This window comes from Crotalus tigris, unplaced genomic scaffold (genome assembly GCF_016545835.1).
Source record: "Crotalus tigris isolate CLP2741 ecotype Arizona unplaced genomic scaffold, ASM1654583v1 scf7180000018518.7366548510:968632, whole genome shotgun sequence".
In the NCBI taxonomy this organism is placed as follows: Eukaryota; Metazoa; Chordata; class Lepidosauria; order Squamata; family Viperidae; genus Crotalus; species Crotalus tigris.
The window spans coordinates 937404-951287 of record NW_024097054.1 but is presented as its reverse complement, the minus strand read 5'-3'; the positions used below and the strand labels follow the sequence as shown (position 1 = coordinate 951287).

General features: G+C 42.2%; 1 protein-coding gene across 1 annotated transcript in view; it reads right to left on the bottom strand.

The window, feature by feature from the left end:
* Positions 1–620: 620 nt before the first annotated feature.
* Positions 621–13884, bottom strand: part of LOC120312556 (serine-rich coiled-coil domain-containing protein 1-like) — a 184303-nt gene continuing 171039 nt past the window's right edge. The window contains exon 4 of the mRNA XM_039353412.1: positions 621–743. Within this exon, the coding sequence (XP_039209346.1) occupies positions 621–743 (123 nt within the window). The remainder of the gene's footprint in view (positions 744–13884) is intronic.

The window sequence follows — 13884 nt, the reverse complement described above, 5'->3', positions numbered from 1 at the left end:
AACCTTCCAATTTCTAGATAATTAAGATTCAACTGTATGAAAAAGAAGCAAAGAAAGATATGAGAATTAATCTTACGAAGGAAAAAATGCATGATTTTTCGGTAAAAACAGCAATATGAATGGTGTTGAGGAAGAAATGAGCATCTGAGGAAACTAGCACTGCCTTTGCCAACTGCCTAATGCAGACATGTCAAACTTGCGACATCATGTGATGTCGCGCAACGTATTGGGACGGTTTTGCCATTGCCGGCAATAGGGTGGGCGCAGCTTCCAGATGACACATCCGGCCCACAGGCCGGCAGTTTGACACCTCTGGCCTAAAGCAATCTGAACCATTCTGAACTAAATACACTTGAAAGCAATTTAAATTAGATCTATCCCTTATTTTTTCTTTTGTCCTGTTAAGAATTATATTTACTACTCATTTCAATAATAATAATAACAACAACAACAACAACAACGATGATGATGATTATGATGATGATTATGATGATAATAATAACAGAGTTGGAAAGGACCTTAGAGGTCTTCTAGACCAACTCCCTGCTCAGGCAGGAAACCCTATACCATTTCAGACAAATACAAAGTACTCAGAGTAAAAGCTCAGGCAACAAAAGTGTTTAAACTCTTATATTTTCTTGGGGCTTACCAGATTGTCGATGCTGCGGATCTTCTAGGAATTCCAAATCAAGCATAAGGTCATCCTCTTCCAGGTCACATGAGCCGAGGTTATTCAATACATCCTGTAATACACCCAGAAAAAGGTTATATTAAGGAGAAGGAGGAGAATAAAAGATCAAGAGTAGCAGCACAGAAACAACTTAACAGGTTTGCTGGAAGTAATATGAATTAAGTGAAGAATTGCTTCAACACCAGACACAGACATAAAGAATGTACAATATATAAATTGAAATTGACAACAAAGGGAATATTTTCAGCACTGTCCCATCAACATGTATTAAGTCGAGATCTGTGGAATATGTAACAGATTCTTCAGATGTGAGAACAATTCCACTAGAACAGGAGGGGAGCTCCATCTGGTTTTACAGTGTTCTCCCAGTGATAGTCAGTCAGACCACCGATAAATTGATGTTTAGAAAGGGTTGCGTGGGTTGAAGTATCTAATTTTAATTTTGATCCAAAAATGTATCCTCTGGGAATATAGGAATTATTACACACTAAGATGATTTTGAAATATAAAGCAATTATTTATATTAAAAAATTAGAGAACAGCATGGTGACCTAGAGGTGGAGCTCTTGCCTAAAAATCAGGAGGCTACGAGTTTGATCCTTGATAGCTCCAGATATTTCTTTCTCTGGGCACAAAGAGAAAATATCTGCTGCTAACACCATATAGATGTCAGGAAGTGCATCCGGCCAGTAAACACTCAGCTCTATTCAGCCACCCGAACTCCACCCCGATGCAAGGAATCACAGGGTCATTAAAAGAAAAAAAAAACCTCATATTAAAAAAACTTAGAATTCAACAACACTGTCATTCATCACAATTAACTATTCTAACTTGGACACCTCTTGTACCCACCTTTTATAAAATTACTATTATTAAGGCTATCTATAGATTCAACTAGTTCAGACTGTAAAAATCTGGATGAGCCCAGATGGCATGAAAGAGACAGAGAAAACTCTAACTGCATCATGTGGAATTTAGGAAATCCAGACATAGTTTTCATTAGATTCCATCTGTTAACATGATAGGCAAAGTTTTAACAGTATGTGTGTGTGTCGGTGTGCATGTTTGTATAGCTTTTAACACTACATGTCAAGTTTTAGTTTAAAATCGCCCCGTTAAACATATTCTATTAGTTAGGAGAGGAAAGGAAAGAAAGAAGACATTTTTCATAACTAGTCCAAAAAAAATGCTGACAGATGAATGCTGACATGTTCACCTCCTTTTTTTTTACCCCCTCACAGGTTTAATTACTGCTTGCAGAAAAATGTTTCAGCAAAAGGCCTTAATAAAACCCTCCATTTATTTTGAAATAGCCCCTTAGAAATTCTAAAATACAACTTCCTTCTTTTGCTAAACATGCTGATTTTAATCCCCGCTGTACCTGTAAAATGAAGCTAAAATGGGCTTTGCTGTTTTGCTCAACAACTTACATTTGTATTGAGACACTTCTCTTATGCTAAAGTGTGTGCCATGTCACCAAACAATGCAGGTAAATACCTCTGCAGTGGATTTAGGCACCTGCAAGCTGGTTGATAACTCTATTTTATAACTCTAAAAGCCTCAATTGTTTTTTCCAAGGAATGTTGGTGGGGAGGGGGGTAGAAATTCTAAACTGTGAGAATCATCTTTAAGTTCCTTTTCCCTCAATCTAAGTAGGTAGCAGAAGCAACCTCTGACTGTAGAAGCAGACTTGCCATTGGGATTCAAAATATCTGCCCCAATGCCCTGGGAAAACTGAAATCAGTAAAGTAAACTTGGCAAGGAAAGTGTAGATCAGGGGTCTTCAAACTTGGCCCTTTTATGACTTGTGGACTTCAACATGCCTGGCTGAGGAATTCTGGGAGTTGAAGTCCACAAGTCATAAAAGGGCCAAGTGTGAAGACCCCTAGTGTAGACAGTAGTGTCGCAGGTGGCTTTTCAGTGTGGCTTTAACTCAACTGGTGATATGGCATCTCTCACACACTCCTGAGACCTTTATACATTCTTCTTGATCAACCCCACCCTCTCCCCATGCACCCAATCTGCAAGGCATCTCTTGCTTGGAACTCCTTCCAACAAGGAAAGGGTGGAATCCTTCTGTAATTATTTAAAGGCAAATCCAACATTACATTGGATACTTAATGCCAAATTACCAAATTATTCAAATTTATTTCATAGATTCTCAAGACAGCACAGAATTGAAAATGTTGGAATTCAATCTGCAACAGATGAATTATTGAAAAAGCTACGATGACAATGAAACTCATACACTGTGTCCCTTCTACCTAAAAAAGAACAAATTTGAGACATGCTGGAGGTTTCTACTGTCACTGATCCTGAATAGCACTCGAACATGAGATTCAATTTAATGCAAAAATTGCCAAAAAGGCTCCATCTTTATACCAAACAACACTGAATGATCCAACAGCACATCGTGTTGAAAGGATGAGGAGGTGGTTTGCAAATAATTTCAAAATCCCATCGCTCTTCTGACAGCTTTCAATACATTCTTTTTCCCTCTTGAAGATAATGGCTGGCATCCTCAGCTCCAATTGACAAACAACTAAAAACTAATGGCAATGTGTTACTATGCATATTGAATAATGAACCATAAGAATGAGCTTAATAACCTTCCAAGAGGAGGATGTCTATTCCAACAATATGTGGTGATGTAACTGCTAAGACTGATGGCGACAGGCTGAGTTACACCTGAATAAATCAACAGCCTTGAGATCAACAACACGAAGAGATCCAACTGATGCATTGAATGATGATGACTTTAGAAACATTGGAAGGTGCATCATCCTCTCCTGACATTTGTTGGTGGTCCAGGATATATTATGGAAAAATATCAAGATGTCATGATGCATGAAAGTATGGCAATGCTTCATTTTCATTACAATGACATGCAATTGTAAAACCAACACAATCCGCACACGGTCATTCTATTTCTCTATTTAAGTAAGGAATTATCTCTGAAAGGATAACCCAACAGGTCACAGGTTGTCTAGTGCAGAGGTCCCCAACCTTGGCAACTATAAGACTTGTGGACTTTAACTCCCAGAATTCTTCAGCCAGCTTGGCTAGCTAAGGAATTCTGGGAGTTGAAGACCACAAGTCTTAAAGTTACCAAGATTGGAGATCCCTGGTCTAGAGCAGGGCTTTTCAACCAGTGGTACGGGTACCACCTGTGGTATATTGGTACCTGGCAGGTAGTACACGACCATCCTAGAAAAGTGGTAGTGGGTGAGGGGAATGAGCTGAACTGGTGGCAGCAGCACACAAGCCTGGATGGCTGGAGCTGCAGGGCTGTCAGGGCTCAGTGGAAGCACCAGAATCAGTGCCGCTTTCCAGCTCATTGGCGCTTCTTCGGGACTGTCAGGGCTCAGTGGAAGTGCCAGGATCATCACCGAGCTCCAGTTGGAGCTTAGCGCTGATCCTGGCACTTCTGCTGAGCCCTGAAGAAGCACCAATCAGCTGGAATGTTGCCTTATCTACAGGGTCTTGTGATTTACATTCAGATGCTTGGCAACTGATTCATATTTATGACGGTCACAGTGTCCCAGGGTCATGTGAAGTGACCAAAACCTGCTGCAACCACCCATCAGACAGGGGAAATAAAAACCCCACACACACCACCCCATCCCCACTGCCAATCCTCAACAGAAATGCTCACAACAATGGAAACCTCAGACAGAAGGAAAAGCACCGCCAGGTGGGCAGGCAGGTGTCTTGCTTGGCTGTGGCTTGGGGGGCACTATTTTCAGTGCCATTGTAACTTCGAACAGTCACTAAGCAAACTGTTGTAAGTCGAGGACTACCTGTACTTCATCACTTTTTTCCTTTTTTTTGGTCATCAAGTTTTTGATACCTTGCTAGGCGACTGGTGGTATTGGGATATTGCCGTATCCTAAAAGTGGTACAATGGGTGAAAAGGTTGAAAAGCCCTGGTCTAGAGTATCCCTATTTCCATGCTACATTATTGCATTAACTCCTCCCTGTTTTAAATGTTGTTGTTAATTGCGAAGTCGTGTCCGACCCATCGCGACCCCATGGACAATGTTCCTCCAGGTCTTCCTGTCCTCTACCATCTTCTGCAGTCCATTTAAGTTCTCACCTACTGCTTCAGTGACTCCATCCAGCCATCTCATTCTCTGTCGTCCCCTTCTTCTATTGCCCTCAATCTTTCCCAGCATTAGGCCCTTCTCCAGTGAGTCCTTCCTTCTCATTAGGTGGCCAAAGTATTTGAGTTTCAACTTCAGGATCTGGCCTTCTAAAGAGCAGTCGGGGTTGATCTCTTCTAGGACTGACCGGTTTGAACGCCTTGCAGTCCAAGGGACTCGCAGGAGTCTTCTCCAGCACCATAGTTCAAAGGCCTCAATTCTTTTGCACTCAGCCTTTCTTATGGTCCAACTTTCACAGCCATACATTGCAACTGGGAAAACCATGGCCTGGACTATACGCACTTTTGTTGGCAGGGTGATGTCTCTGCTTTTTAGTATGCTGTCTAGATTTGCCATAGCTTTCCTCCCCAGGAGCAAGCGTCTTTTAATTTATTGGCTGCAGTCACCATCTGAGGTGATATTTGAGCCCAGAAAAATAAAATCTGTCACTACCTCCATTTCTTCCCCATCTATTTGCCAGGAATTGAGAGGGCCGGATGCCATGATTTTGGTTTTCTTAATGTTGAGTTTCAAGCCAACTTTTGCACTCTCCTTCTTCACCCGCATCAAGAGGCTCTTTAGTTCCTCTTCACTTTCTGCCATTAGAGTGGTATCATCTGCATATCTTAGGTTGTTGATATTTCTCCCGGCAATCTTAATTCCAACTTTTGATTCATCTAGCCCTGCCTTTCTCATGATGTGCTCTGCATATAAGTTAAATAGGCAGGGCGACAGTATACAGCCTTGCTGGACTCCTTTTCCAATTTTGAACCAATCAGTGGTTCCGTGTCCAGTTCTCACTGTTGCTTCTTGACCTGCATATAAGTTTCTCAAGAGACAAATAAGATGGTCTGGTACTCCCATCTCTTTAAGAACTTGCCACAATTTGTTGTGATCCACACAATCAAAGGCTTTAGCATAGTCAATGAAGCAGAAGTAGATGTTTTTCTGGAACTCCCTAGCTTTCTCCATGATCCAGCGTATGTTGGCAATTTGATCTCTAGTTCCTCTGCCTCTTCGAAATCCTGCCTGTACTTCTGGTAGTTCTCGATCCACATACTGCTGGAGTCTAGCTTGTAGGATTTTAAGCATAACTTTACTAGCATGTGAAATGAGTGCAATGGTGCGATAGTTTGAACATTCTTTGGCATTGCCTTTCTTTGGAATTGGAATGTAAACTGACCTTTTCCAATCCTGTGGCCACTGTTGAGTTTTCCAAATTTGCTGGCAAATTGAGTGTAGCACTTTTACTGCATCATCTTTTAAGATTTTGAATAGCTCAGCTGGAATACTGTCACCTCCACTAGCTTTGTTGTTGCTCAGATTTTCTAAGGCCCATTTCACTTCACATTCTAGGATGTCTGGTTCGAGGTCAGTGACCATCTCATTGTGGTTATCTGGGACGTTAAGCTCATTCTTGTATAGTTCTTCTGTGTAGTTTTGCCATCTCTTCTTAATCTCTTCTGCCTCTGTTAGGTCTCTGCCATTTTGGTCCTTTATCATGCCCATCTTTGCATGAAACGTTCCCTTCATATCTCCAATTTTCTTGAAGAGATCTCTGGTCCTCCCTATTCTGTTGTTTTCTTCTATTTCTTTGCACTGTTCATTTAAGAAGGCATTCTTATCTCTTCTAGCTACTCTCTGGAATTCTGCATTCAATTGGGTGTATCTTTTTCTTTCTCCCGTGCCTTTCACTTCCCTTCTTTCCTCAGCTATTTGCAAAGCTTCCTCAGACAGCCATTTTGCTTTCTTGCATTTCTTTTTCTTTGGGATGGTTTTAGTTGCTACCTCTTGTACAATGTTGCGAACTTCCATCCATAGTTCTTCAGGTACTCTGTCTATCAGATCTAATTCCTTAAATCTATTTGTCACCTCTACTGTATATTCATCAGGAATATAATTTAGTTCATACCTGAGTGGCCTAGTGCTTTTCCCTACTTTTTTCAATTTAAGCCTAAATTTTGCAACGAGAAGCTCATGATCTGAGCCACAGTCAGCTCCTGGTCTTGTTTTTACTGACTGTATAGAGCTTCTCCATCTTTGGCTGCAGAGCACATAGTCAATCTGATTTCTATGTTGACCGTCTGGTGATGTCCATGTGTAGAGCCGTCTCTTGGGTTGTTGGAAAAGAGTGTTTGTTATGACCATCGTATTCTCTTGACAAAATTCTATTAGCCTGTGCCCTGCTTCATTTTGTACTCCAAGGCCAAACTTGCCTGTTATTCCGGTTATCTTTTGGCTTCCTACCTTAGCATTCCAATCCCCCATGATGATAAGGACATCATTTTTTGGTGTTAATTCTATAAGGTGCTGTAGGGCTTCATAAAACTGGTCAATTTCATCCTCTTCAGCACCAGTGGTTGGGGCATAGATTTGGACTATTGTGATATTGAATGGTTTGCCTTGGATTCGAATTGAGATCATTCTGTCATTTTGGGGATTGTATCCCAGTATTGCTTTTCCTATTCTTTTATTGACTATGAAGGCTACTCCATTTCTTCTGAGGGATTCTTGCCCACAGTAGTATACCTGATGGTCATCTGAGTTAAATTCACCCATTCCTGTCCATTTTAGTTCGCTGATTCCTAAGATGTCGATGTTCAGTCTTGTCATCTCTTTTTTGACTACGTCTAGCTTGCCTTGATTCATGGATCTTACATTCCAGGTTCCTATGGAGAAAAAATCTTTACAGCATCGGACTTTCCTTTCACCACCAGATATATCCACAGCTGAGCGTCCTTTCGGCTTTGGCCCAGTCGCTTCATTCTTTCTGGCGCTACTAGTACTAGCCCTCTGCTCTTCCCCAGTAGCATATTGGACACCTTCCGACCTGAGGGGCTCATCTTCCAGCGTCATATCTTTTTGCCTTTTAGTACTGTCCATGGGGTTTTCATGGCAAAGATACTGGAGTGGTTTGCCATTTCCTTCTCCAGTGGATCACATTTTGTCAGAATTCTCTGCTATAACCTGTCCGTCTTGGGTGGCCCTGCACGGCATAGCTTATAGCTTCATTGAGTTATGCAAGCCCCTTCACCACGACAAGGCAGTAATCCATAAAGGGGATTACTGTTTTAAATAGCTATCTATATAAAATTTATCCTCATGGAATTGCAAGAAATTAAAATGCAGCATTTTTCTGTAGATGTTTAGAAGAGGTACCCTCTTCTAGCAGTTTGAGAGTAGGAAAAGAGAGGGGGGAAGGATACAGCACAGGTAATGCGTTCCATTTATTATTTTTAGGCACCAGCTTTGGAATTTACAACTCGAATATTGAGTTTGCTTTATCAAATCAAAGTAAAAACATAAGAGAAAAGAATAACATTCAATAGGCTCTACTTAGTTGCATGGTTCCATCTGTTGATTTGTGGTCTCTCCCAACATTCTGATTTATCCAAATGCAGAACTGTGTTTGTATTAACTAAGTGTAAAACGTCTAGAACAGAGTTTCTGAACTTGGGCAATTTTAAGCTGCATGGACTTTATCTCCCAGAATTCCCCAGCCCCAACTTCTGAGAGTTGAATTCCACACACCTTAAAGTTGCTGAGGTTGAGAAATATAGGCATAGCACTTTCTTAGAACTCATTCAAAGATGATCTCTTAAGTTTTGCTCAGCCATTTATATTGGTCTTTTCTTGTTTATTACAGTGTCAACACTGCTAACATCAGATGTTTTTGCTTTGACAACAGTTGAAGATGCAACCATTTTCTTCTTATGTTTTACTCTTAGAGATAAAGTTAGAATTAGATGATGCTGGAGGGAGGAATGTGCATGAGAGTTTAGCTAGACATAACAATACTGGACCTAGTATGTGAACCAAGGTTGTTGAAATAAGAGATGATAAGAATTGGCGGGCTGGAGAACTGGAGGGAAAGCCTGCATTTCAAACTAATTGGAGAATGTGATATATGACTGTTAATTGGAGGAAGGAATTGTGCTTTGATACTATGTGCTCAAGGGAGGGGAATTCAGTTTTTGGATTTGATTATGTTAGTGCCGATGCTATGCTTCCCTAATAAAGATTCTTTAAGGTAAACAATGTCTCAAAGTTCTTGAAGAGTTTCATCTGTTAGAACCATGACATATAGATAGCATAGAAAATATTTATTGTCTCTTCTTATGAACCAATATTCTCTTACTCAGATGATGCCAATTGCTACCCAATTACAGCAACATGGTTACAAAATCTTGACTAATGCTTGTGACATTCTGTGTTTTGATTGTGAACGTTATAATGAATCTACATCCCATTAATACCAGATGTTTATTAACAAATTCTTAGGCTTCTACTGTGTCTGTCTCGTCATTCAGCATTTAATTTTGGCTACAATCATAATTAAAGTTGCCATCCTCCAACATAAATAATCTGTATTGTTATGCCATTGTTTTGTCAGACTTCAACTGTTACTTTACAAATGCAATCAATACAATTTAATTTATGATAATCTTAATGAATTACTGAAGTTTTTTTTTTTCAGAAAATACCCCTGAGGGATCAATTTAAAATACAGTATGCTTAAAATACATATGCCATTTTTCCACTTGACAATAACTTTTCAGAATAAGGTTAATTTAAGTAAAATAAGAAATAGTAAAATATAAAATAGGGGAGGAAAAAAAGCAAGAAGCATATTCCTTCAGAAATTGCATGTGATCTCAATTTTGTCCAACTTTAGAAAAGAAATTAAAATTCTTTCTTCTCAAATTTTAGTTTTAAAATATGCTTTCCAAAAATTTTGTTCTTGCAAGCATAGCCAATCAACAGCATTGATGATGAAGAAGATGGCTTCAAATGTACATGTTTGTGGGTATGTTTCATTTATTATATTTCAGTAATTTTACCTATAGAACATATCAACAAAAACCTCAACTAGGTACAACAGAAAAAAAACCCATAAATGACAGAAACATTTTAGAGAGTTAAATTTTTCAGTTAAAAGGACCAAAAATATTTATAACTATAACTATTTAAATATTTTCACTAAGACTAGAGTCAGAAAAACAAGCAACAATATTAAAAATAGAAAAACCATTTATAGCAACATTAGGTTCAAGAATTGTAACTAAGTAATTCATAGTAATAATAAAACATTTCCTTTTAACTTTTCAGAAATTCAGAAAAAATAAAATCACATGATAAACAGAAATAGGGGGAAGATATATTTTACTTCTGTCATTCCAAGAATTTCTGTGCATTAATAATGTACAGGATATTCTGTGTATTTCTTAAATACTACAAACTTCCTCTATGGAGGCCAGGGTAGACCAGGCAGCTGTAGTAGCTGCGCCCCGGGTGGAATGGGCCGTGATATATCTAGGAGCTTGCAGTGACAGTCTGGTATGCCAGAGAAATACAAGCTCTAATCCACCTGCCTATTGTGGGTGAAGAAATCTTTTGTCCTAGTGACGAAGGGTGAAAGGACACAAACAGAGCCTCTGTTTTGCGGAAGGATCAGGTTCTCTGTATATAACAATATAAAGCCCTGCGCACATCCAATTTGTTCCACTGAACCTCTATGTCATTAGATGGGTTAGGACAGAAGTCCGGCAAAACTATTTCCTGAGATCTATGATACAAGGAATTAACTTTGGGCACGAAGGAGGGGTCTAGCCTAAGGGTTACCCTGTCCTTATGGAAAGTACACAGGTCCTTCCTCACTGAAAGAGCAGCCAGTTCAGAGATCCTTCTGGCTGAAGTTACAGCAACAAGAAATGCCACCTTCATTGATAACTGTTTGAACAAACAAGTGTCAATAGGTTCAAAGGGTGGCGAAAACCTGATGAAGATCCCACGAAGGGTATCTATGTACAGTTGGTGGTCTGGCGTTGTTAGCTCCCTTCAGGAAGGAGCGTATCATAGGGTGATGTGTTAAGGATTCATTGCCGCAGGAAATAACTGTGGCAAGTGCTGCTACCTGCCTGCGGATGGTGCTTGTGGAAAGCCCCTTGTCCAGACCATCCATCAGGAACTCCAAGATAACTGGCACTGAAACCGCCAAAAGGTCAATTTTGTGAACCGAACACCAATTACAGAAGCTTTTTCACGCGGCATCGTATATTCTATTCATCGAGGGTCACCTGGCTTGCTGAATCATAGCTATGACCCTTGACGAATATGAGTCTCGGCCTAAGGTCTGCCTCTCAATTGCCAGATGGTTAACTGGAGCCATTGAGGGTCCGGATGGCGTATTTCCCCCTGAATGAGGGAGATGCGATTTGCTGGGATCCTCCATGGAGGGGATGCGGAGAGCTCCATCAGGTCAGCGAACCAAGAGCGTCTCAGCCAATGCGGCGCAACCAGGGGGACCTCTGCTCGTTCGCGAAGGATCTTCCTGATCGTGGCAGGAAGAAGCGGCAGGGGAGGGAAGGCATAGAGCAGTTCCCTGGGCCAGGGACTGCGGAGCGCATCTGTTCCCTCCGCTGATGGAGACGGGAACCTGGAAAGGAATCTGGAAAATTGTGAGTTGGTTGGGGAGGCAAAAAGGTCTAAGGTTGGGGAACCAAACCTGTCCACGATCTCTCTGAACACCTTCGGATCCAGCTGCCATTCGGAATGGTCCACGGTGGCTCTGTTCAGTGAGTCCGCCTGCTGGTTGGTCACTCTGGATATGTGCTCCGCCCTGATGGAGGTAAGATATCTGCCCAGGATCCCAGCAATTTGGCCTCCTGCATGAGAGGCCTGGACCTTGTCCCCCCTTGTCTGTTGACATGGGCCTTGGCTGTAATGTTGTCGGTTAAAATCAGGACATGTTGGCCCTGTACTATATCGCTGAATCTCTTTAGGGCCATCTGTATGGCTTTGAGTTCCAGCCAGTTTATATTGTTCTTTAGATCCTGCTTGGACCACCGACCTTGAGCCCAGTGCGTGTGGAGGTGTGCCCCCCACCCAAACAGGCTTGCGTCTGTGGTAATGGTAATCCTGTCTGGTTCTTTGAATTCTGCTTCCCGTGACAGAGCCGGGGAGTCCCACCATCAAAAGGAGTTCAACACCGACCGTGGAACTCGGACCTTCTGGTGGGATGTGCTGGTGTGAAGTCTCTGAAATGGAAGGAGAAGCCACTGTAATTCTCTGGCACGGAGATGTGCCCATGGCACAATTTGCACGCAGGACACCATCTTCCCCAGTAGCTGTGATAGGGAGGCCAATGTGACTACTCTGTCCCTTCGGATCCGACGTACAAGAGTCTGAATAGAGTTCCGTCAGTCTTGAGATAGGTAGACCGTACAATTGTCTGTGTCTATAACAGTGCTCAAATGGAGGAGCCGGGTTGTTGGTACGGTATGACTTTTCTGGAAATTAACAGAAAGACCCTGATGGCTAAGGCGAGGTCTGATTGAGTGTTTTGGAATGATGATGACTGAATTAGTATGTCATCTAAGTAGCACTGAATTCTGATTGGAATTTGTCTAAGGTGGGCTGCGAGCACTGCCAGTACCTTTGTAAATACTCTTGGTGCAGATGAGAGGCCAAAAGGTAGGACTCTGTACTGGTAGTGGCATTGGGCATAACTGAATCTGAGGAATTTGCGGTGGTCAAGAAAAATAGGAATGTGCAAATATGCCTCAGTCAGGTCTATTGAGGTAAGAAAGTCACCTTGCCTGATGCTGGCCAGGATTGATTGAAGTGATTGCATCTTAAACTTCTTATACCTCAAGTAAAGGTTTAGACCTTTCAAGTCTAAGATTGCCTTCCAGCCCCCCGAAGTCTTAGGGATGACGAAGAGATTTGAGTAAAACCCTCATCCCTCTTGGTCTTGTGGTACTGGTTCAATTGCTTGTATTTGTAATAAATGAGCTATGGCCTCTGACATAAGATCAGCTTTGGACCTGCTCGTTGGAATAGGGCAAGAGCGGAATTTGTCAGGTGGTTGAGAACAAAATTCTAGTCTCAGACCTTGGGTGACATTGTCTAACACCCATGCATCTGTAGTGGTGGCTGCCCAAGTGCTGGAATAAAGGGCCAGCTGGCCTCCTATGGGAGGTGAGACTGCGAGATCACTTGCCTCGTTTAAAGGAACGGCCCCCCCGCGCCTCGAAAGGGCCGCTTGGCCTGGATCTGTGGTCTGCTTCTGTATGCTGAACGATCTTGCTGTCGTTCTTGTCTCTGAAAGGAATAGTGAGATGCCTGGGTCCAGTCCCAGGATGAAGCTGGCCGAAAGGGCTGCCTCCTGTAATTGCTCTGTGACATGCTGTTCCCCGAGCGTTTATCTCCTTTCTTTGATGAGTTAACCAGAGTTTTACATTTGTCCTTACCTTCAATTAAGTATGGTTCTAGTGCCTTACCAAAGAGATGTCCACTTGTGTAAGGTTTAGAGGCCAGACGCCACTTGGCCTTGGTGTCTGCTCGCCAATTCCTGGGCCAAAGGAGCCTTCGTGCTGAGATGTCTGCAGCGATGGTCCGGGCAGTGTATCTAGCCGTGTGCAGAGAAGCGTCGGCTAGGTACTGGGACGTAGCCACTAACTTACCCAGATTTTGGTGAGCTCTGAGCTGGTCCAGAGGGATCATGTCCTGGAGCTCACGTAACCAAAGGACTGAAGCCCTGGTGAAGAAGATCATGGATGTTGTCGCCTTTGTTGCCCAGGCTGATGCCAGATGGGACCTACGCAATGCGGACTCAACCTTTTTATCCTCCGCCCTCAGTGCCTCATTTATATCCCCAGGAATGTTAGCATTGGGAAATAATGAGTTCAAGGGCTCATCAATCTCAGGAATCTCCAATAGGGAGGTCAGAGAAGGGGCAACATTGAATAATGTCTTCTCTATGGCACCAGGACTTGAGAGGGATCCTAAATTCTACCATTGTTTTTGAACCATATTGAGAAAAAGGGGAGGGCAGGGAATATGGTTCTGAGAGACTGAGGGCTCAGTATATATGGCGTGGGGACCCTTGGATGTTGTAGGTGGGGTCTCCTGCTCTTGAGGGAGGTTTGCAGTTGTGCAGGCCTTGATTAGCAGGGAATTAAAAAGCGAATGGTCAAAGAGACCGACAGGAGGGGTGAGGTCAGATGAAGTGATACCTTCGTCCTCTGACATAACCAGGCCCGATGGTTC